Below are 25,789 nucleotides of genomic sequence, written 5' to 3'. Positions count from 1 at the left end.
TATAGCTTCCAAATCATGGGTGGTACTGGTTCCTCTCTATTTATTTATTTATTTATTTATTTATTTATTTATTTATTACATTTTTATACCACCCAATAGCCGAAGCTCTCTGGGCGGTTCACAAAAATTAAAACTACAATAAAACAACCAACAGGATAAAAGCACAATTACGAAATACAGTATAAATACAGTATTTATATATACAGTATATAATACAGTATTTGGCTCTTTAGGCTTCATCTAGAGTATTGCATCCAGTTCTGGACACCACACTTCAAGAAGGACACAGACAAGCTGAAGTGTTCAGAGGAGGGCAACCAGGATTTGGAACCAGGGGTTTGGAAACAAAACTCCATGAAGAGAGACTGAAAAAACTGGGCGTGTTTAGCCCAGAGAAGAGAAGATTAATGGAACCAGTTACCTAGGGAGGTTGTGGCCTCTCCCACACTACAGGCCTTCAAGAGGCAGCTGGACAACCATCTGTCAGGGATGCTTTAGGGTGGATTCCTGCATTGAGGAGGGGTTGGACGTGCAATGATGGGAGTTGTAGTCCAACACCTTTGGAGGGCACCAGGTTGGGGAAGCGCTGCTCTAAACAAAAAAAGAGAAGTAGGTGGCTCTAAGTTGTTCGTCATCAGTTTTCCACAACCCCACGGTCACCTCTGCATATCCTATTCTCCATCCTGTCCTCATGGTTTATATCTGCTTTGAGAGAATGAGAATTTCACTGGTACTTTCTTCCTCCTTAGGGAGGATGTGGCATTAAGGCTTGTGAGCCTTAACTCCCAATTTCCCCGCTTTTTGGTACTTGGTTGAAAACTGTACAGCCTTAACGTTGTTTTGTAAACCGTAGGTTTTTTGTTTATTGAATTCTATCTGTGCTTCACCACTTCAAAATCTTCTGCATGTGGGGGTCATATATAAATATTGTATATAAATCAATCCCTCACCTACAATCCCCCCCCATACACTAAAACTGAAGACTGAATTCGATTTAATTCATCATTTATTTGCTTTGACTGAAGACATTGAAGATGACAACAAAGCCCATTGGGAAGGTACATGTTCCACTTCAGAGAAGACCGCATACAAATCAGTGCTCAGTTTCTGCATCCAAGTGGATCTTTACATGAGGATCTTCATCATTAGGAACATGGAGAGAGCCAGGAGGAGGGAGGCAGATGATGGAGGGCCCTTTGATGGAGAGGTACATTCAATCGTTGACTTAGTAGTTACCCCATCTACTGGAATGATACGCGGTCCTTTATTACATTCAGACTTCACAAAGCATGACTTGGAGACTGTGAAAATCGTTATTTCTCCTAGGCATGGAAAATAGAGACGAGTGAGCAAGGCTATCACTGTTCTGAGTACCACCATCCAAACAGTTCGTTCATCTCTGCAATGTATAGCTCAGATTACCATTGCAGTGTGCAAGTTAGCTAACAAAATCAAAATGGGGGAAACTGATTACACAACATCATCAACAACAACAACAACAACAACAAAATCATCTGGTACGAGCATATTGACCATCATTTTGATTTGTGGGGAGCAAGTTGGTGTGTGTTTATATGGGGGGAGGGCTGATGTATGGGGTATTGTGTTTCTCTGTGCATAGCATCATATATCATTGGCCTATAAGATCCCTGCTAGAGCTAATGCACTGATGGGGGACACATTTTGCCTCCATCCTTACGCTCTCCTCAAATGCAACACTTCCACAATGACCACCCCACCGCAAATACGCCTTTGTTAAGGAAGGTACTGGGAAGGGCATGGTAGTACACCTTCAGGCACTCTTGGAGGATGTTGGTAATCAAAACTCGTTTCAGTCTAGATTTCGACCTGGGGGGGATCTACACAGCGCCGTGAAGGCGCTTGCGTGCGCCTCCAGTGCGCCCCGAAAGTCATTGTGTAGATCCTGCCTCGGACTACGCTGGGAAGGGCTCCTCTAGTCCGTCTGTCCGTCCATCAGGCTGGCCCCGCCCCATCCCGGCCGTGGGCTGTATAATAGGAAATCCTTCCTCCCAATGGCGCGGGCTGAAGCATTTAACCTGTTGCTGCTGGAGGGGGCGGCCTCTCCCTCAGGTTCATCCCCACAGAGCTACAGGGCCCCGGGTGAGTGCAACCTCCTTGCTGCCTCGGTGTTTCTGGGGCCGGCGGAGGGGGTGGGGGCCCTCCAGCAGCAACAGGTTAAATGCTTCAGCCCAGGCTATTGGGAGGAAGGATTTCCTATTATAAAGCCCATGGCCGGGATGGGGCGGGGCCAGACTGACAGACGGACGGACGGACTAGAGGCGCCCTTCCCAGCGTAGTCCGAGGCAGGATCTACACAATGACTTTCGGGGCGCACTGGAGGTGCACGCAAGCGACTTCACGGCGCTGTGTAGATCCTCCCCAGGTTACGGGACTGAATCAGCTTTGATTGCCCTAATGGACGGCATTTATTGAGAGAGGGTCAGGGGGAGTGCAACCCTGTTAACTCTGCTCAAGTTTGCGAGGGCTTCTGTTACCATTAACTACGGCATCCTCCTGGATCGACTCCATGGGCACTGGAGGCACTGTGTTGATACACCACACTGTCTGTCACACATATAGCTCCACAATAGGTGTCAGAAAGAATGCTTAGTCTTCCAGTAACAGGACTGTGAAAGACAACTTCTGAGGGCCTTAGAGAAGTGTTGCCAGTCGGAGCAGATAACACAGGGCTTGATGGACCAATGGTATGACTCAGGATAAAGAGGCTTTCATGTGTTCATGTGCCTTGTGCAGTGGCATTTTGAAGTGCAGACACTCATCATGACCATCCTGATAGCCACATTCCAAGGAGAGTAAAAAAAAAATAAAAAAGCCAGGCAGCTCTATTGATCCATATCAACAAACCAGCTCTAACAGTGATATCTCCACCAGGGCCATAAAGCTTGCTTGCTTGCTTATTTATTTATTTATTTGATTTATACCCCCACATTTCTATCAAAAATGGCACTGACTCCATGGCACTTGACCAATCAAAACCAAGACACCCCAAAACACATGGCATTGCAACAAGGAACAATACATCTATGTAAGGAACATTCATTTCGCCCTGGAATACTGTGAGAATTGCAGCTCAGATGGAACACGGGAGACGGAAAGGAGTTGGCAGAAGATGTCAAGGTCCCACATCCCTGCAAGCTCTTGGTCCTCTCTACCATTAGACTTGTATGCATATGAAGCCTATTCACTGGCTGAGCCTGGATTTTGATTTCTCTCACCTACGGAGGCTTCAGTATAAATGGTGGCACAGGTATCCATGAAAGAATCACAAGTCTGTCTATTGCCGGTACAGGTCTTTTGTACGGCAATGCAAACTTCGCACTCTATAGAACCACCTGGAGGAGGAAAGAGAAAGGATGGTGAAGTATATAGAATTGGCAGGTTTTTAAGATCTTCTAAACAAAGGGAGTAAAGCCTAAGTGAATGGCTAATGTGAACTCCACTGAAACATGATTCGACTTGCAGATTGGCAGGAACCATCCTTGAACATGGCTTCATTTAGAGATGGGGCCAGAGGAGGCTGGTGGCTCCAATTTTTTATGGGGCTGTGAACACATTCTGGGGCCTCAGCTAGCTGAGGGGGTGAAAGGGCGACGATCTCATGATTTCTTGATCGCGAGATCATCGCCCTCATTTACACGCAGTGTACGACATCACGGCCGCCATTTTGTTTTAGTTTTTAAATGAGAAGGAGCGCACAAGCGCTCGTCTGCGAAACAGTAAGGTTTTTTAAAACAATAATAATAATTTCCCCTCTACCCCCATCCCACCCCCGATGGGCACAGAGCTCCTGAGGAGTTATGTGCCCCATGCCTGGCTCCCAGCTCCTCGCGGTTACTCGCGAGGAGCCGGGACAAACCGCGATGCCTGGCCACACGTTCCATGGTCTCGGGATCAGCCCGGGACCGCAGAAAAACTGGGCTAGAAGGGTAAGGCAAAATCCCAGGGAAATGGAGGGATCATCCCTCCCTGCCCCCAGGATCCCCTGTGCGTCATCTGGATGCACAGGGATGATCCCGGGATATTCCCTGGGATAAGCCCTCATCTAGCCATGGCCTGGGTTTCAGTCAGAAAATGCCAAATGAACACCAAAACACAACCCGCTTTTATGCAAATGAAAAAAGTTGCAGAACACATCCCACTTTTCATATCCCCCATGAGGGGTTGTTGTTGTTGTTGTTGTTGTTGTTGTTGTTTTAATTTTTTTATTTTATTAAACAATATACAACAATATACAACAACGACAAAACATCAAATAAAAAATCACTTGATACATAAACATAAAATTACCTTAATATCATATATTCAAATTTTGCCTATTAAACATATTTGTACTAAACATAACAGTGCTCCCCCCACCTCGGGATCTCATTCCTGTTTCCAAAAACTCATAGTTTCAACTGTTGGTGGTTTCCCACTTCCTTTAGAGAACACAAACTCCAGGAACTTTTTCCATATACCCTCAAAATCATTCGTTTTTACTATACCTTTTTTCATTTTAATATTACATGTCAATTTATCATTTATAGCAATGTCCCACACTTCTTTATACCATTCTTCAATACAATAGTCTCCTTGCATCTTCCAGTTCCTGGCTACAATCAACCTCGCAGCCATCAGCAGGTTCGTTATCAGTTCTTTCGTTTCTTTATTACATTTAAGTTCTTCTTGCGGTGAGAGTAGTGCAATCCTTGGTGTGACCTCTACTTTAAATCCCACTATCTGCTCAATCTCAAAGAACACCATCTTCCACAACTTTTGCACATGTTTACAGTCCCACCACATATGTAAATACGTTCCTTTTTCACCACAACCCCTCCAACAATCTGCTGAAAGCTGATTATTAATCTTATTTAATCTAACCGGAGTTAAGTACCACCTCCATACAAGTTTATAGTAATTCTCCTTTATTCTTACTGACATATTTCTCAACACTCTCTGTCTCCATAGTCCTTCCCATCTCTGCTGTCCTATTTGTATCTTCAAATCAGTCCCCCAAACCACTTTCCCGATACTATCCAACACTCCTTTCTCAATTAATATATTATATAGTTGACTCATTAACCCTTTTATCCCTATATTTTGTCATGAGGGGTTGTTGTTAAAGCAGCAATGGACAGGGAGCTTTGCTCTTTCTCCTTTACTCTCCTCCTAACTTGCAACAGCAGCACATGTCACACACCCCTTTGCAGGAGATACGAAAAGTGGGATGCGTTCTGCAACTTCATCCTCTTCGCTCTAGGGCTGTGCAGAACACGGCGGATTGCATATAAAATGGCCACCATGCTTCGGAACTCAATCTTGCACGGCCCTACAACAAAGCAACCTTCTCCCACTTCGCGAGACCTTACCCCAGTGATATCCTTCGACTGTGATTCTGAGTCAGAAGGGGACATTGTAGAATCAGGCCCAGCCATCAGAAGCCAGGCATCTGAGAACTTAGTTCTATCAGGCCTCCCACTGGCTTACGGGCTGGAAAGAGGTGAGATGCAGGATGCTGATAGGACCTATCTATCTCCACAGCTAGGAGACCTGACCTTGATGGAGGCCACTGCTTTTTGTGCAAAGATGTCTTCCATGGGAACAAGGCAGCAGGAGGAAGTCCCTACAGGCAAGGGAGTTTTAGGGGATATCTCTTTAGTGTGTCATCAACTAAAAAGGGTGGAGCAGAGGCGCCCCATGAGGCATAGCAACTGTCTAAAAGCCAGGCTTCCCTGCCAGGATTAAATGTGCAATACTGTTCCTTAGAGGCAGCTGCACTGCATTTAAACCCAAGCAATATCCAGCATTACTTCCAGCATTACTTGCTGGAAGTAATGCTTTGATGTATGTATTATTGCAATTACATCCCACTTTTTTTCCTCCAAGGAACCCAAGGCGGCATACATAATCCTCCTCTCTGTTTTATCGTCACAACACCAACCCTGTGAGGTGGGTCGGGCTGAGAGTCTGTGACTGGCCCAAAGTCACCCAGTGGGTTCCCATGGCCGAGTGGAGCCTAGAACCCGGATCTCCCGACTCCCAGTCCAACACTTTAGCCACTACACCACACTGGAAAGCTTCCTGCTCCCACTAGGACTCTGGATCTGTTTGGATTTATTCTGTGTGCTACACCTAGGGCTGTTTGGGGTTTTAGTTGGGATGCTCATGAACTGCTTCTGGTCAAGGACTTCCATTGTGGACTGTGAAGAACTGTGGATCTTTATTGAGACTGTAAAAGTTTCTAACTAATTACTGGAATTACTGCAAGAAAAGGTTTTACTGTGATTTGTGCCTTGCCTCTGGGAAGTTAGGAGGAGCTGACGAAAGCGATTATTCAGAGTCATGCCGGGTAAGTGACACCAATCGAAGCCAGTTTGGATATGGTTAAATCCCATTGACTTCTGTGGAACAATCCCCTCCTGGTGGCCCTACCAGCTTTTCTTACCTGTTGTTAGAAGTACCATGAAGAGGAAGAGTCCCAGGAGAGCCTGCATGATGATGAGAATACTGTGTGGGGGCACTAATGCAGAAATTAGCCTTCCAGGGAAGCAAATTCTGTGGCCAAAGTATCTGCAAAAAAAAATCAGACGAAGCATGCTTCTGATTGTAATTCTCCATTTTGCTCCAAATGTTGGAGTTCTGAATTACCAAGTCATGTTTCTACAGCAGATACATGGATAAGCTCTCATGGTGCCAATTTTGAGGTTTCTAACATTAACAGAAAAAACGTTATAGGCGTTTGGGTTTCAATGCAAGTCTATGGGGGGGAAACGGAGCTCCGATTCGGATCCGGAGCTCCACAGCGGAGTGGAGCGGACTACTTGCGGATCAGCGCAGAGTGGAGCGGACCCAATCCAGGTGTTGCGGATCAGGGGGGTCTGTGCACAGCCCAAGTTTCCTCTTTGCCCAGGCATATGGCGGCACATCCTAACCACCCACATGTTTAGTTTTTAATCAGTTTTTAATGCTTTATGTGTGTATGTTCTGCGTTTTAGAGTTTTAAATTTTGTATATTTGTTTTTATTTCAATTTTAGAATTTCTGTAAACCACCCAGAGAGCCCTGGCTATGGGAGCGGTATATAAGTGTAATAAATAAATATAAATAAGTTTTTTTACAAACAGAACAACGATCAAACAACAGAAGCTAAGACAATATACAGGCCTCCGGTTCTTTTAACCTGAGGAACCAGCACAGCAAATAAAGGGGGGGTCAAAGTGGAGTGAGTTCAATGTGGTGGGGAGGAAACCACTAACATAGAGCAATTTATGGAGCTGACCAGAAACCAGTGCCTAGGCAGTATTCCGCTCAGGCAGCTCAATTGCAGATCAGGAATCCTGCAAGGGACCCAATCCTCTACACTGCACAGCATGCACCTATGTAGAGGTGCATGAAGAAAGATGAGGAGAGTTGGTGGCTCCTGAGAAATGTGAACAGAGAGCGTGGAGGAGGACTGCAAGAGGTTCAGTCAAAAAAGGCACCAACTCAAGCCTTTTTTAAAAAAATGGAAATCCTTCTCACGAAACCATACTAGAGCTTCATCCCACGTACCTGTTTCCCTCGAATTATCCCCTACAGCACTAAATTGTCACCATTCTTGCTGTTGTTGCTAGATCTTTTGCATACCAGGAAATGGGTTTAAGGGGGAAAATGTAAAAAAAATCATAAAAAAACCAACGGATGACCCAATCCGATTCAAATTTGCTATGCTTAAAACTCTCCTTAGTATCTATTACTGTGCCAATTTTGATGTCTTTATCTTTAAAGCTTACGCAGATGTAAGCATTTGTTTAATTTTTCTTCAAATCCTGCTCCTGTGCCCCAGTGGCCGCTCGGAAAATAACAAATGATACGCTCGAAAACCAGTAGCAAAATATTGCACTTCTTTTGGTTAAGAAGTGCAATTAAAGCAGGATGCATGGGAGTACTTCACAATAAAAGCAGATTATAAGCTGGAAAACTTCGGAGTCCTTTGCACGCAATTCACAGTGATTGCACAGTATAACGCTGGTGTGATAAAGCTCTACGTCTGAAAAAAGTGGGGTTTGGAATTGTATTAGGAATTAAAGGGGTAATACTGCTTACCACTGCTTCCTACAGTCTGCAAGTGAGTTACTTATCTGTGAGAGACAGACTAACGGTTGAACTTCATGCATGGCTTCTCCTCCTCCTTCCAAAAGAGGGGAGGGGATCTCTTTTATGCACTTTTGTTTCTTAAGAAATGATAGCACAGCTTCAAGAAAAGGAAACCAAATTTCCATATTTCACGGGTTCTTCTCCGTGAGCCCCTGCCAAAGGAAGTAAGGCAGGTGGCTACTAGGAGGAGGGCTTTCTCTGTTGTGGCACCCCGGCTGTGGAATGAGCTCCCCAGAAAGGTCCGCCTGGCGCCTACACTGTACTCCTTTCGTCGCCAGCTGAAGACCTTTTTAGTCTCTCAGTATTTTAACAACTAATTTTAACTTACACTTAAATTTTACTATTTTAATTCTGAATTTTAATCTTATATCAACTTCTGCTGCGTGGTTTTATCCTGGCTGCGCTTTTTATACTGTATTTTGTATTTGTGTTTTTAGATTGTTGGTTGTTTTATTATGTTCTTCATGGTTTTAATTTTTGTGAACCGCTCAGAGAGCTTCGGCTATTGGGCGGTATAAAAATGTAATTAATAAATAAAGAAATAAAGAAATTTATCCATTCACGAGTAGTGCCTATATACCACCCATTCAAAGATTGATACTGTTGTTAAGTCCTCAAATTATTGCATGATAGGAGGTGAACCTTTATCCTTCCAATGTGGTCATATCAGTCCCTTGGCTATCTTAAGGGCTCAGGAAAACCACTACATTCAAAACCAGACTTTTAAAAGTTAAACACTCAAAGCCATGGGCCTGGATGCAGAAATCTGCCAGTTTTGGTTCAGTTCTCAAAAATATGTTCTTTTTTGCTTGAATATGAACTACGCTGTGATTTATTTATTTTTTGGTAAATTCTTATGAGAATTGAGCTGAAATGAAGCTCTGCAATTCACATTATGCAGACATTTTGGTTGGGCTCAACTCTGATCTTACTTGGCACTAACTTTTGTCCTTTTAGAATTTAGCAGGTTCCGTACTACAGGATAGCCTATAAGGGCTGCAGTTTCCATAGCAACTGCTCATCCAAAAATTAGACGTTGTTGTTTTTTTACTCCAAACCTGGAAGTAATCCACCTGCACACATACACAAAACCTGGACCTATCCACCAACAACTGTACATGTTTTATGCCTACAAAAGACTGGGGCAAGGAACATCGTATTCTGTCAAAACACAAAGCTGTTATTGGCACTAAAAATAAAAACGTATTAAAAACCAATCTTAAAGGAATTTTAGTATCAAAGCCCCTCCACCTGTTTCTCTGACATTTGGCAGGCTTCACTCACCCCACCCCCACACCCAAAGCATCTGCTTGGCCTGCAAATGTCATCCAGTTCAGTCAAAAAGTGAAATGGGGGGGAAAGCTATTCATGGATTTCCCATGGTAGCCCATGGGAGACCCAAAATGTTCCCAAATCTTGCTTTGTCAAAGCAGGCATTCTCTGATTTGAATCAGGGTTTTGTTTTTGTTTTCTAAAGGGCCAAACTGAGGTCCAAACACAACCTTGTGCACATCCCTAGTTTGTTGATATTAATATAATATTGAAAATAAAATTTAAAAAAACTTTAGAAGAGGAAAAGAGAGGTGCAGGGGAGGGGAAGCTTTGTTTTCGAGATTATACTCATCATCATCATCATCATCATCATCATATTATTATTATTATTATTATTATTATTATTATTATTATTATCCTACCATCCAATCTGTTCAAATAGGCTTTGGCCATGGTATAAGAGACCTACACAAGCTTTTGACTGGAAACAAGAGGAGAAGGGGTGAACATACACAGCTTGTTATGCAGGAAAGAACAGGTAATCATTATCCTGGCCTTAAATGAAGCATTGTCACCTGCTAACATAGGCATATCAAGCTTTAAGAACTGGTGCCTAAGACTTGTTTCCTGTTCTTATTTTTCCTCCTCTGTCCCCATCCCTTTTTCCTCCTCTGCCAAGTCTTTTAAGATTGTAAGCTTGATGGCAGGGACTGTCATTCAAATGAACTTTGTAAGCCACACTAAGGGGGGGATCTACACTATTGCTTTTAAAGCGCTTTAAAGCACTTTGAAAACGTTTTGAAAACTGTATATGCAGTGTGTCCTGGGCCCCAACAGTTGTCAAAACTGTTATAAAGCGCTTTAAAGCGCTTTAAAGCAGTAGTTTAGATCCCCCCCTTAGAGTTTGTTTGGCTAAGGAGCAGTTAAAAGAATAGGTTGAAATAAATAATCCAGCTGTTGTTAAAGGCACAGTAGAGGAAGTTGTTTGTTTTTAAAGTGGAAATCCTTCTCACAAAATCATTCTAGTCTGAAAAAGTGGGGTTTGGAATTGTATTAGGAATTAAACGGGTAATACACTTACCACGGCTTCTAACAGTCTGCGAGCGAGCGATTTATCTGTGAGGGACAGACTAACGGTTGAACTTCACGCAGGGCTTACTTCTACTCCTCCTTCCAAAAAAGGGGGAGGGGATCTCTTTCATGCACTTTCATTTCTTTAGAAATGATAGCATAGCTGAAGACCATATGCAAACAGTTTCCCAAAAATACTTTAAAAAAACAACAACCCAAATGCATTTATCCAATCAGTATGTGGGAGGATGCTATGGGATTTGAGAGGTACCCAGATAGCCAAATTGCAACAGGGAACATTTGAGATGTGGGGCACAAATGGAGAAAGTTGCAAGGGGGAAAACCAGGTGGGACAAAGACAGATCAAAGTATATTTCTTGGTGGGTGAGCTGTGTCCCAAATATAGAGATAGCTGGCAGGGTGATGGTATATTTCATGCCCAAACTGGGAATTGCTTCCTGCTTTGTTATGCAATCACAGCCCCACCCTCCAATCATTTGAGAGTGGGATAACTCTTTTAATCCCAATTTATCAATCTGTGTTGTCCTTACGGTGTAGTCCTCCTCTGCTTGTTTAGACCATAAGAAGAGCTGTACTGGATCAGAACAAGGGTCCATCTAGTTCGTCATTCTGTTGACACAGTTGCAAAGGAGCTACCTGGTGGCAAAAGGAAGAACCTGCACATAGAATAAACAGAGACTAAATGCAGTGAGCTGGTCAAGAGAAAACCAGTAAAAAGGAGCAATCTGTGCAGCTGACTAGAGGCCAGTGGCTAGGCAGTATTGCACCAGTCATTTTCAGGCCACTACACTGCAGATCAAGAGCCCTGAAATGGACCCAGTCCTCTACATTGCACAGCATGCACATATTACTTTTCATCTTTCTTCATGCACCTCTATGAAAAAAGATGAAGAGAGTTGGTAGCTCCTGAGATGTGAACAAAGGGTGTAGAGGAGAACCTAAGGAGTGCCCTGTTGGATCAGACCAAGGGTCCATCTAGTCCAGCACTCTGCTCACATAGTGGCCAACCAGCCATCGGCCAGGGATGAACAAGCAGAACATAGTGCCACAGCACCCTCCCGTCCATGTTCCCTGGCAACTGGTGCACACAGGCTTACTGCCTCAAATACTGGAGACAGCACACAACCATCAGGGCTAGTAGCCATTCGCCTGCAGAAATTTATCCAACCCCCTTTTAAAGCCAACCAAATTGGTGGCCATCACTACATCTTGTGGTAGTGAGTTCCATAATGTAACTATGCGCTGTGTGAAGAAGTACTTTCTCTTATTTGTCCTGGATCTCCCACCAATCAGCTTGATGGGATGACCCCAGGTTCTAGTATTTTGAGAGAGGGAGAAAAATGCAAGAGGCTGCAGGCAAGAAAAGGGGAAGCCACTCAATACTGTAAAAAGAGAAGGGTCACTAACCAGAACAAAAGAATCAAAAAGTACCAATGATACATGAAAAAACTATTGTGGTAAGCGACAACTATTTATAGCATACTGAAAAATTACTGTGAACATATAGATATAATAATGAATGCATGCCAAACAGTCCAAGTGATGCATACAACAGCATAAGACAACAGTTACTCCAGATATTTATAGCTGTTTCATTTCCTCATCAGGGCAGGATCTACACTACTGCTTTAAAACAATTTATAACAGTGTTGACAACTGTTGGGGCCCATGACACACTCCATATACAGTTTTCAAAACATTTTCAAAGTGTTTTATCTTGCTTGGTGTAGATCTGGAATTCTTACCAGTTACTCCAGAGTAAGTGTTCATTAGAGGGAATACACAAATCAGTGTTTGTACAATCTGTTGTTTCCCCTAACTAAAAGTATTTATAAATGTTAGTTCTATGAAATGACATAAAACCATTTATTTAACACATTGATACTACATCACTGAGTTCTTCCTATTTTAAGGAAGGTTTTCACCCAGTGGATGTTCAAGACCAGCTACCTGCAGTTAAAGTCTGATTTTGATTCTGTGTGGTTTTCTATGAATACTAAATGTTTAACTCCTTTAGGTATTTTGATTTGTAGATGATGCCTAAACTCCTCCAATGATTTCCTATGGCCATTCGGAATGAACCAATGCATTTCAATGGCCATTCGGTGTCCTTCGGTTTAGTACATCCCTGAAATAACTGCTGTTTTACACTGTTGTGTACATCACTTGGACTTTTTGGCACTCATTATTGTATCTATATGTTCACAGTAATTGTTCAGTGTGTCATAAATAGTTGTCCTTTACCACAATAGTCTCTTCATGTATCATTGGTACGCTTTGATTCTTTTGTTCTGGTTAGTGATAGTTCTCTTTTTTCAGTCAAAAAAGGAACCATCTCAAGCCTGCAGAGAAAGCGAAGAGGTTTCTAAGAATTGTAGAAGGGCAAAAGGTTAGTCAAAGTTTCCCGTGAAGGAAGCTTGATACAGTTTAGTTTCTTTTCTTCCTTGTAGCCTGTGTTAAACAAAATCGAATCTTTTGAAATGTGGGCATAACGGCTTATCTTGAAGATACCATGGACAGACTGAATAACAAATAAGGACAATCTAACTACGTGGGGTAAACAAACCATCAGAATTAATAACTACCATCAAAAGAAGAAAACCACAATATATTGGTCATATTATTCGAGGAGAGAAATACACCATTCTCCAACTTATTAAACAAGGGGAAATTGAAGGGAAAAGACCAGGGGGAAGAAGACGAACATCATGCCTAAAGAACTTGGGGGAATAGTATAGCTCTACTTCCACAGAGACATCAAAAGCAAAAACAGCTGTAATGATAGCTAACCTCCAAAAGGAGAAGGCACACGAAGAAGTGTTGGGTGAAGCCCCTCTTTCTGTGGGTAGAAAAGGCAATGTTTTGCTCGGCTTTTTTGCCATTTGTCTGGAAATGATGCCTGTACTGATGGGAATATATATTCTTTTTATTGTGAATTTAACAAAACAAAATCTGTGGAAAGAAAGAGAACAAGAAATTACATGCATATCAATGTCACTATTCCATCAAATGCAACATTCATTTTTCTAAAAAGAGAGAGAGAGAGAGATTTTGCATAAGCTTCAAGAAAAGCAGACCAAATTTCCATATATTTATCCATTCACGAGTGGCGCCTATTTTCCACCTACTCATATGTTGTTAGGTCCTCAATCCATTGCATCATAGGAGGTGAACATTTATCCATCCAATGTTATCATATCAGTCTTTTGGCTGTTACAAGTGCTCAGATAATCCATTTGCACTGACCATACATTAAATTCCAAGAAACCTGTAAATAGTTTAAAGAGGACATGCACATCATTCAATATTAAAGAATGTTCCAATACAAAGTTTATCCATATTATGACCTCCTCTGAATAAGATGCAACTATTGGTGTGAAATATACCATATATAACCTATTTGGACTCTTCCCCCACCCCCACAGGGTAAACTGTCATCTTGGCCCTGTGGGGAAGAAGAAAGTGCAAGGGAACAGGAGCAGGCAGAAGAAACATCACGGCCTGCTCCAGTTGGACTCCCCTCCTTCGGGAGCAGGCAATCCCATCAGCCCTGTTCCCAGTCCACTTAATTTCTCTCTCTCTCTCTCTCTTTCTCTTTACCTCTTCCCTCCTGGACTCCTTTTCCTTGTGTGTCTTGTCTTTACTAGACTGTAAGCCTGAGGGCAGGGACTGTCTTTTTTGCTAAGTGTAAGCTGCTCCGAGAGCCTTTTTTGGCTGAGGAGCGGGGTATAATATTGATAAATAAATAAATAAATTTGCATGTTTCAATACACGTTTAGGAAGCAGTGTTAAAATTAAACTTTTTTAAAAAATTAAATTCTTCTATTGGCATGAAATATACTGCACAATATATTTGCATGTTTCAATATACATTTAGGAAGCAGTTTTAAAAGTTAAACTTTTAAATAATCAAATTGTTTTTCTATTTGCAGGTGGAGGCACTGCAGTGTCCAATGTTATTTATAGTTGTGAGGAACGTGGACTGTAAAATGTGTATGCATATATAAGACCTGTTATCTTTTTTTACAACAGTCTTTCCAGGAAGAATCCTTGCCCCATCTTTTGCAAAATTGCCATCTTTCTGGGCAACCCCTTCAAGAAATTAAATCATCACGTAATTCATTGAGCAGTGAAATCTATGGCATTGAACTCTATGTCATACTTGATCAATCAGATGTCTCCATTCAGGTTTTTGCTAGTTCAGTAAATGACGTGTTACCTTGAGCCATCTTACACAACCAGAATCCTTTTTGTATGAATTATTCTTCCTCAAGTTAGAACAGGCAATTTAGATGGAGGAGGAGGTGGGGGGAGGTGGGGAGGGATGAGTCATGTACACAAGGCAGGATGTCAGAAAGCAATCAGGGTGTAACCAAGAAGAAAAGAAAGAGTCTTGTGCAAAATTAGTCATAAGACTCCTTTCATCATCTTTTTATTGCAGGACCTGCACCTTTAAATTCAGCCTGACATGTAGAAATCTATGTTTCACGCCCAGCTTTGTAGAGCCTAGGAAGTTTGTGAAATTGCCATATTACATGTAGGAACTGCAGCTACATGTTCCAGCTTATCCTTACCTCTAAAGATACTATAATCTATCAGAGGCTCAATCAGGACATTCCTATACACACACACACACACCTGTTTTCCATTTTTCTTTTCCAACTCATGCTCAACATTCCATAGCTACTGAGTATGCTCAGTTCTTAATGGAATTATTATTTTGTTGGAGGAGGGATACTATTTCCCCCCCCCCCCCACTTTTCTGCAGTTCACAGATTCTCCAAGGCATGCTGAACCCAATTTGGCTCCATTTCTGTTAGCACGCAGCTCCTGAGTTCACAATTAGAGGGAGTTATTCATTTCCACATTACTGCAAACAGGTTTAAACTCTTAGATGACTACAGAACAGACTACATTTCTAGACTTTCATTTTTAATACAAAAGACTTTTAAAGAGGGATTTGAAAACCCTATTAGTAGAGTCTTTGTATGTAATTTCTCAGAAGTAAATCCCACCGGGCTCAATGAGGTTGACCTCCATGAAAGCGTCTAGAGGATTGCAAGGTAAGGCTCACTGAAGAGAAATTAGTGAGACTTAGAGCATCTATACATTAAGTAGGGTGACCATATGAAAAGGAGGACAGGGCTCCTGTATCTTGAACAGTTGAATAGAAAAGAAAATTTCAGCAGGTGACATTTGTAATGCATGTAATGCATTTATATAGCACCATGTACATTGATGGTGCTATATAAATAAATAATAATAATAATGCAGCACCGGAGGGACCAGATACAAAAGTGGGCAGGGCTCCCACAGCTTTAACGGTTGTGATGGAGAGGGAATTTCACCAGGTGCTGCATGTATAACAATGACACCTGCTGAAATTCCCATTTCTATTCAACTGTTCAAGATACAGGAGCCCTGTCCTCCTTTTCATATGGTCATCCTACAGTAGGCTATCTGCCCCCCCCCACACACACACACACACAATCTCTCTCTTTCTCTTCATGTATAGTGAACACCTTAACAGGCCATAGAAATAAATAGCCTTCATATGCCTCTTATATCTTTCTTCTCTTGTGACGTGTCTGGCACTAGGAAAGGAAGCATCCTTTTAGGGATTGGAGGGGATTTTGTTTCAGTTTATTTTTGATAAGAATTTTACCCAAATTCACAAATTCCATCATATTCAGGATGGAAAGATATATATATGAGAAAAACCAAAAGTGATGGATTCTTCCAACCAGGGCTGTGAATGCTTAATTCTTAAAAGTCTGGCTTTGAAGCTCTGTGCATTCAAACACTGCTAAATTAGGCTTCCCACCTCTTTTTTTATGACAAGGCTCCTACTCATCTTTAGTTGCTACACAGCAGGAAGGTGCAATAGCCTCCTCTCTATGCCAGTATTAGCCATATCTTTCAATTTTGGGTGGTGCAAATAAGCAAATATTTCCAATTCAGTTCCATTATTATTATTTTAATACAAATTTACCAAAATTCACACCTTTCTTCATGTTTGGGATGGATAGAACTTGTGGCTTTAACTGTTTGAATGCAGGAGAAAACAAAATTAACAGATTTATCCACCTCTAATCCCAACTGCTGGAGCAAAAGGATTATGACCCCTCTTGTTTCATTAGCGTAAATCACTGGCAGCCTTTAGATTGGAGGAAAGGCTTTTATTCAGTTATAAGTGTGCACAACCAGTCTGTGTAGGCCCGCAAAAGAAACTGTGAGTTCCTCCAGCTGACTTCCCTTACTAAACCCAGAGTCTGTTCACTTAGTTCCATTACTCACAGGGATGGTGTCGAGGAAATTGAGACAGGTGTTCTTTTAACCTATGCCCACAGGTATAAGAAAATAAACTGCTTTGGCCTTTTCATTATAAATCATAAGATACATGCTTTCAACGTATATTAAGACTGCAACCACTTTCCCAACTAATGGTCGATGTTGAAATACATGTCACAGGACTGTGTCTCAACACAAGCAGTTAAAGGGTGGAGTGAGATACTTTCGAAGCAAGATAAACCGCAAAAAGGAAACAGATGGGTGTGTGTTTGCTTAAATGATTGCAATACCCATCTATGTATTGTTTTTCTAGTCTTAGAATTATTTGCACTCTGCACATGCATAAATGCCTTGTCTATCATTGGTTACTGTATTGCAAAACTGTATTATGATTGGTGGGAAGGTTCTGCCGTTGTTTCTGAGGGGAACTGGTCTTATAAATATGTTAGCCTTTCCTGAAATTAGAGCCTCATGTGGCGCAGAGCGGTAAAGCAGCAGTTTCTGCAGCTGAAACTCTCCCCACGGCCTGAGTTCGATCCCAGCGGAAGCTGGTTTCAGGCAGCCGGCTCGGGTCGACTCAGCCTTCCATCCTCCCGAGGTCGGTAAAATGAGTACCCAGTTAGCTGGGGGGAAGGTAATAACGGCCGGGGAAGGCAACGGCAAACCACCCCGCTATAAGGCCTGCCAAGAAAACGTCAGCGAAAGCTGGCGTCCCTCCAAGAGTCAGTAATGACTCAGTGCTTGCATGAGAGGTTCCTTTCCTTTCCCTTCCTGAAATTAGTGGGCAGTCCTTCAGATCCGCTAAGGGTTGCCACCTTGCAGCACTGCAGGCTGCTCGTAATAAACCTTTTCTAAGATGAGAGACATTGTGTTTTGAGAGTCTTTGACCACCACTCAGCGAACCAAAGGGACCCACCCTTTTGGGTTCCTCCACAATGGACAGATTCACCCATGTCCCGCTTGGGCGGACGCTCACCAAGGCACTTACTGCCTCCACTCACAGCACTCTACGAGCTTCCTCACAGGTTGGCGAGCACCGACAAGGCTGTGAACCCATCAGCCCTGGTCCAGAGCCTCCACTGTTGTGTTCAGTGGAAGCTCCAGAAATTGTGTATCTTCTACCTCACGTAAATGGGGCCTTTATGGCTGCCATCCACACAAGGTAGGGAATTTGTGTATGCTCACATTGCGTCAATGGTAAGTCACCTCTGTAAAGGCCCCATTTACACAAGATTAAAGATGTGAGCTCTTGTATAAATGGGGCCTTTACAGCTGCCATTTACACAAAGTAGAAGAAACATAATTTCTGGAGCCTCCATTGTGCACAGCAATGGAGGCTACGGATGAGGGTGGATGGAGGTGCGGACACTGGACTGTGCGGACATTGAAAGCACAGGCCTGGTGAGCTGGGCCAGGGGGGCGAAGGCGGGAGACTGCATCAGATTCCCAGACCCATTTGGGTGCCTGCGACATCCCTAATTACTCATGATACACCTCTCAGTGCCGTCTTCTGCTGTCTTCTACACCAGCTGTCCCATTGTGAGGGTCAACCTAGCCACTACGTTTGTGGCCCCTCTTCATGGGTGGCTGGAACCCTGGCTTTTCTGCTGCCTTATCCTGCTACGGGGGCTCAGATTGTAGGTCTCATCTATCAAGTAGGTAGAGAGTTTCCTCCTCTTTCTTGCAAAGCTGTTCCTTTGGTCTTTCTTAGAGGGAAGAGCACTGCATGTGGCTGGCCACGTTTGGGAGCAAAGATGCTAGGTGTCATTTCTAACCCTAATGCCCCTGTTTTCGGAGAAGGTGTCAGAATCAGATTCGGACCTAGAGGAGGAGGCGCCAGACACCAGCCAGCCTGTACCAGTGGGGGAGGAAGCTCTCACGGGTGATTCACCAGCTGGGAGTCAGCCCTCTTCAGAGCTTATCTCCTCAAGGCCAAATCCTACACACTCAGGCCATGGCTAGACCTAAGGTTTATCCCTGGGGTCAAACCTGTTCATCTAGGTGACACACAGGGGATCCAGTGCTCAGGCAGGGGCAAACCCTGGATGATCCCAGGATAAACCTTAGGTCTAGCTGTGGCCTCAGTGGCAAGTGAGCTTTCTTCCAGAGGAGAGCACCCTGACAAGCTAGCTGATGCTAGGGTCCGCCGGAAGCTCAAACGCATGGGGCAGAAGGAAGGCGTGAGAAAGTTGGTTCAATTACGCCAGAACCTGCCTCCGCACCAGGCTGTCTGAAGTTACAGGCATTTGGGAAGGGGCTTTCTGTTCTGCTTGGTGAGACCAGAGATGGTCAGGAAGGGGGAACCAGAAGACGGGGAGGCTCTGCTACACTCAAATTTTATACGAGTATGAACAGCCATGCATCTTCTTTTCATAAATAGTAATGTAGCACAGCAGAACTCGGTCGCGCTGCCGCTCATGCTGACATTGCCATCCTCCAATTCTGGATCTGAAAAACAGAGAGAATCATCAGAGTAGTCACGGTTCTCAGTCATTGCTGCCCAAACGAGTTCATCTATCCACACACTTCCCATCTGTTTTATTATATTTTCAAAATATTGTGAGCCACCTCAGGAATATAGGCAGTAAGCCTATATAAGCCAGTTGCTGGAGAACATGGGAGTGCTGTTGCACCCATGTCCTGCTTGGTTGGTCCCTGGTCAACAGCTGGTTGGTCTCTCTGTGAACAGAGTGCTGGACTAGATGGACCCTTGGTCTAATCCAGCAGGGCTCTTTAATTATTATTATTATTATTATTTATTTATTTATATAGCACCATCAATGTATGTGGTGCTGTACAGAGTAAAACAGTAAATAGCAAGACCCTGCCGCATAGGCTTACATTCTAATAAAATCATAATAAAACAATAAGGAGGGGAAGAGAATGCAAACAGGCACAGGGTAGGGTAAACAGGCACTGGGTTGGATCCAATGAGGATGTTCTGCCAGTAGAAAGGAAACCCTGGGCAGTTTGGCTTTCCCCTCTCCCCTGCTGCCTACTTTAAATCTGCTCCAGAGCATCGGGGAACCCTCCAGCAGATTTGGGGGAACACAGAGGCTGCAGGGGGAAGTCCCATTGTGCAAGTGGATTTCCTCTCATGCCACATTGGCCCCAACCCATCGTGTCCCCCCTTTAATCTTCACAACAACCCTGTGAAATAGATTAGGCTGAGAAACAGTGACTGGCCCACAGGCACTCAGTAACCTTCATGGCTGAGTGGGGACTTGAACCTGGCGCTCCTCAGTCTCACTCTAACCCTGCTAGCATCCTCCAGACATCCTCCAGTCTAAGCTAGCATCCTCCAGACATTTTAGGAATACAACTCCATCATCTCCAGCCAGCATGACCAGACTATGCTGACTGGGGATGATGGGATTTGCTATCCAACACATCTGTAGGACAGCCGCTTGGGGAAGGCTGCTCTAACCAGTAGATTAAGTTACAGGGAGCTGGTGGTGGAAAAGAATGGGATGCACTGCTATTTGTGGCTCATGCAAATCCGTTAACACATATGCACGTTAAAATCAAGCTGCTTCTACCCCTTTGCTCTCAGGAAAAACTTCCTGATGGTAAGATTTGTACAACAGTAGAACAGTCTACCTACGGAGGTTGTGGGTTCTCCATCTCTGGAGGTTTTTAAGAAGAATTCTGGGGTATAACCAGACAGGAAAAGGAAAGGAACCTTTCGTGCAAGCACTGAGTCATTACTTACTCTTGGAGGGATGCCAGCTTTCACTGACATTTTCTTGGCAGGCCTTACAGCGGGGTGGTTTGCCGTTGCCTTCCCCGGCCGTTATTACCTAACTGGGTACTCATTTTACCGACCTCGGGAGGATGGAAGGCTGAGTCGACCCGAGCCGGCTGCCTGAAACCAGCTTCCGCTGGGATCGAACTCAGGCCGTGGGGAGAGTTTCAGCTACAGAAACTGCTGCTTTACCGCTCTGCACCACATGAGGCTCTATAACCAGACAAACAGACCCTATTTCCATGCTCAAGGCAGCTCGGGGTGGGGTGGGGACAAAACTGCAGGAGAAAAAGGAAACAAACTGAGAAATAATGCAGATCGCATCCATATTCTCCATTGGTGTATCTGTGTGGTACAGCCCACTCAACCTGGTGACCCCAGATGCATTTGACCACAGCACCCCTCAACCACTGCCAATGCTGACTGAGGTTGAAGCAAGTTGTAACTCGGGGCTGGCCAGAGACATTGTTCTATCCAAGAACAAAATGCCCCCCACCCTCACATTATACATATAGAATTTGACCGGACTGGCAGCTAAATCTTAGTTCAATACTGGTGAAAGGACGGCATCCTCTACTAGGGCTGTATGAGAACTTCATTTTTGCTTGCAAGCATACCTGTTTGAAGCTCCAAGTAAGAGAGTGAGCACATGTCCACCAAAACATAAGCCCCAAAATGGAAACCGCAACACAGATGCCAAAAAAAAGCCAAAGGCAAAGAGGTAGAACAAAAGATGCTATTTGTTATAAAACCCAGAACAAAGGATGTTATTTACACAAACTGTCGAACGTGTGTTCACGTTTGTCTCTTTCTCAATTCCCTGTTCGATTTGTGTGAGCTGGTTCTGGCCTGAAGAGGTTTCCCATCTGGCCCACCTACTTCTCTGCCAGGCCGTACCCAATGCTCAGCACTTCAGAAAGTTTGCCCTGCTCCAGCACTGAGCAGGGAAAGGCAGGTCCTTTCTCCGTGCAGAAAGAGGCACTGAGTGATAGATCCAAGCCTCTCCACGTATGGAGAAAGAAGTCCAGTGATACCAAGCAGTGGGCCTGCCTTAAGTAGTCCTGGGACTCGAATGTTCTTGCTCTGGACCAAGGGCAGCCCCATCCAGAATAAGTGGAATGTCACCTGCTTGGTTACACAAACCATCCACCAACAGAGTCTCCATCTAGGCTGGGCTGAGCTTTGGCTTGCTCACCCTTGTCCAGGTTCATTACATCCCCCAACTCCTATTTATGGTATTCACAACCTCCCCTGTATTAGATAAATAGAAGAGAGAGGCGGGGCTGGCTGTTCATCAGCGTACCACTGACACCTCACTCCAAATCTCAGGATGAGCTCACTCGGCAGTTTTATGGAGAGCGCAGGAAGCCCTATAGAACCAAATAGTACAGGTGCCATAAAATAATTAGGGCATGTCTAGACCTGCCGATATCCCAGGGATTGCCCTGGGACAATCCCTGTGTGTCCCTCCCTTTCCCCAGGATCTTGCCCTACACGTCTATCCCGACTTTCCTAACAGGTCTGGGATGATCCCGAGACCGGGACGTGTGACCGGGCATCCCATTTTCATCCTGGTTCCTTGTGAGTAAATGCGAGAAGCCAGGAACTGGGCATGGGGCACGGAGCTCTGCAAACACTCCATGCCCATCAGGGGGGGAGGTGGGGGGGGCTTTAAAAAAAGACTTACCTTTGTGCTGGAGCGCTGATGAGCTCCAGCACCTGTTTCTTTTTTAAAAAATGGTGGGCGTGACGTCCTCTTCCTCCTGGAATGTCGCACGCCGTGTATAGATGAGGGGGACGATCTTGCGATCATCATATCGCGAGATCTTCCCCCTCCAACCCCCTTGTCTAGCCAGGCCCTTAGTTCCCCCAGTGTTAAACCCCTTTCACCCACCAGTTGTGACTCCACTCAGAACGGCAACGCAGGGATCCTGGCCGATACTACAAGACATCCATCTGCTAGCACCACACAAAGAGGCTCCTGGAGAAGGGAACGGAAAAGAATTCATAAAGGTTGGACAGATGTCTTAGGCCTAATCTACACCAAGTAGGATATTGCACTGTGAAAGCAATATGAAAGCAGTATAAAAGAGGCAGGAGCCACACCAAGCAGAATATAGCACTATGAAAGTGGCATGAAAGCGGTATGTGGTCTGTGTCAAAGGGCCCCAACAGTTGTCGGCGCACTTCAATATCGCTATAAAGCAGTAGTGCAGCTCTATCCATTTCTGTGCCTGCTTTCAGCATGTCAATGTTCTCCATTTTTAAAGAGAGATACTGGTTTCTCTTCCCCTCTTAAGTGACTCCAAATTATGCCAGTGGGATCTGATTGGCTCCAGTGCAAAAATTGGACACATTTAGGCTGAGGGGGGACTAGAACAGGAGAGGGCAACCTTTTCATCCAAATGGGCTGCATGCAATGCTAGTCAGGGAGGAGATCCATGCACATAAGCGGATGAGTGTGTGAGTGCATATGTGTGAGCAGGAAGGTCCTTCATAATCATTGAAGGAGGAGGAGGTGAAAGTCTCTTCTCGCCCCACCCAGCAATTCCAGTTGGGGGATTACTGCTTCCCCATAACCATCAGCGGTGGAGAAGCAGTGTTCCATTAGCAGTGGAGAAATCACACACAAAACCCACCCCACCCCTGTAAGTCCTATCTGAATGCTGCCTGGGCACTGTTCATAGCAGCTCCAGAACAGCAGTTTTGCCCCTACAGCCCAGCTGATCAGAAGGAACGCCATACCTGTAGTTAGAAGCAACGAGAAGAGGGTGACTCCCAGGAGATCCTGCATGATGATGGGAAAACACAGCACCAGACCTCGTGCGAAATATTCTGCCTCCCATGAAGCAAATTCTGTGCTTATGTGCAAAAATGCTGAGAACAACTCATTTATCTAGTCACAGCTTCAGCACGTGTCCTTTGGCGTACGATAAGGCTCAACACCTTCCTTTCAAAGCAGCCCTAAGAAAGGAAGCAGGGGGCCCTTCCACACGTCGTCCCCAGAGCGCATCTATTCAACCCCAGTGCAGTCTGAGGACGATCGTGAAACTTGCCTTTAAAAGAAACGACGAAAAGACGTCCTCGGCGCCATTGCCGCCGGCGGCGGCGCTACCCAGCTTCCTGCTCCCCGGCCGGCTCGGAGAGCTTTTTTTGAAGAAGGTTGGAGAGAGAGCTGCTTCCGCTCTCTCCTCTGCCTTCTTCCGCTGAGTTATCTGTCCCGGGCGGGAAGCAGGAAGCTGGGTAGCGCCGGTGCCGGCGCGGGTGCGGAGGACGTCTTTTCGTCGTTTCTTTTATAGGCAAGTTTCACGATCGTCCTCAGAGTGCATTGGGGTCGAATAGATGCGCTCTGGGGACGACGTGTGGAAGGGCCCCAGGTGTTCTGCAAATTCTAGGTCACCGTTTGTTGTGGAGGCAGGGCATTTTCCCACCTGTTCACCTGGCTCCAGGAGCCCTCCTGTACATTATCTATTGTGGTAGTGAAGCTGTTGGGGAGGAGTTTTAGGACAGACAAAATGAACTGTGTGTATACATGTGTGTTTATGTGCACACGTGTCCCCTTCGCTCTGCAGCCTCCCGGGCTACCTGCGCTTCCTAATCTGAAAAATGCCCATGAGGGTTATGATGTCATCCCCTGGACTTTAACTGAAGTGCAGGAAGCAGATCTCTGGGGATATGATTTCACTGTGAAAGACGGGACCCTCACACGTACCCCTTGTCCACCTCCAAACTAAGGTACTTGTGAGAAACCCTCCCCACCCAAAAACTTTTGAATTTTTATTTTTGAATGCAATTTGTTTTCTGTCCATTTGAGAATGGTACCCAAATGTGGAAGACATGTTCTGATGGTCAGCTTGGTTGGACGACTGCTAGAGGCCTTCAAGAGGCAGCTGGACAACCATCTGTCAGGGATGCTTTAAGGTGGATTGCTGCATTGAGCAGGGGGTTGGACTCGATGGCCTTGTAGGCCCCTTCCAACTCTACTATTCGATGATTCGATGATTCTAAGTTTTGGTATTATATCCACTTTCTCCACAAGATGCATACTTATATACACCTCAATCATATTCCCTCATACTCACCTATATATGGGAAAGCTCTAAATGTTGCTCCAGCTACCTGATCACAGAGGGATCCCAAGTGTGGTTGCCTCATGTTTCATGATGCTGGGCCACCCAATATCATACACTCACACATTCAGGAGACTCTACAGGTCTCGTTTGGCCCAAAGCTTTATGTGTACATGGCACATCATGCCAATAATAGCCAAAATGCATAGAAAAGAATGCGGCAGGGTCTTGCTATTTACTGTTTTACTCTGTACAGCACCATGTACACTGATGGTGCTATATAAATAAATAATAATAATAATAATAATAATAATAAGGAACTTATTTATTTATTTATTTATTTATTTATTTATTTAGAATATTTATATACCGCTCCTCATTGAAAAATTTCAGAGTGGTGTACAAGGTAAAATGAAAATAAAAACAGAATAAAACAGTTAAAACAAAATTTAAAAGAAGCAAAAACAGAAATCCAAGGCTGCATGTTAAAGAAAGGCTTCTTGGAATAAAGATGTTTTCAGGAGGCGCCGAAAGGAGTACAAGGTTGGCGCCTGCCTGACCTCCAGAGGCAGGGAGTTCCACAGGAGGGGGGCCACCATGCTGAAGGCTCTTCCCCTGGTGGATTCCAATCGGAGGATGGATCTAGGTGGAACCACCAGGAGCAGGCCCTCGGATGACCTCAGTGACCGGGCAGGTTGGTAAGGGAGAAGGCGCTCTCTCAGGTATCCTGGTCCCAAGTTGTTTAGGGCTTTGTACACAAGTACAAGAACCTTAAATCTGGACTCTGCATCCCAAATAAAGCTTTGTGTGTCCCCCCCACGCCCATAAATTATATACCCACTCACCCAGAAGAGTGTCCTATGCAAGATGGTGCTGTGTCCACCCTGGCCCAAAGCTACAGTTATCTATGTTCTGGTAACCTCTTGTTTGGATTACTGCAATGCATTATAAGTGGGTCTGCCTTACAGCAGGGCTGCTGCTGGAGGTGGTGCTTAACCCTTTCCCCCATACCATTTTCTTGATCTGATTTGCCCCACCCTAAGCTGATCTTTGCCCACTGCGCCTATATTTTGCTCCTGCAGGATGCACAGCAGCTTTGATTGGGCAATTTAGATCAGGAGCATGCTGGGAGGACAATTAAAGGCCACTCACTCCCCTCACAA

At 44.5% G+C, this 25,789-nt stretch overlaps 1 protein-coding gene across 2 annotated transcripts in view; it reads right to left on the bottom strand.

The window, feature by feature from the left end:
• Window positions 1-10,596, bottom strand: part of LOC134408249 (phospholipase A2 inhibitor gamma subunit B-like) — a 41,244-nt gene extending 30,648 nt beyond the window's left edge. The window contains exons 1-3 of one of the 2 annotated variants that reach the window (XM_063140452.1): window positions 10,510-10,596; window positions 6,467-6,591; window positions 3,258-3,374 (exon numbers count right to left, since the gene is read on the bottom strand). In XM_063140452.1, the coding sequence (XP_062996522.1) occupies window positions 3,258-3,374; window positions 6,467-6,515 (166 nt within the window). In that variant the 5' untranslated portion in view covers window positions 6,516-6,591; window positions 10,510-10,596. Of the gene's footprint in view, window positions 1-3,257; window positions 3,375-6,466; window positions 6,592-8,105; window positions 8,198-10,509 lie in introns of those variants that run through there. The other variant, XM_063140451.1, reaches the window with a different exon arrangement.
• Window positions 10,597-25,789: the final 15,193 nt, after the last annotated feature.

The sequence above is a fragment of the Elgaria multicarinata genome, chromosome 13, assembly GCF_023053635.1.
Source record: "Elgaria multicarinata webbii isolate HBS135686 ecotype San Diego chromosome 13, rElgMul1.1.pri, whole genome shotgun sequence".
In the NCBI taxonomy this organism is placed as follows: Eukaryota; Metazoa; Chordata; class Lepidosauria; order Squamata; family Anguidae; genus Elgaria; species Elgaria multicarinata.
The sequence above is the reverse complement of the archived record's forward strand: the minus strand, read 5'-3'. Positions and strand labels throughout refer to the sequence as shown.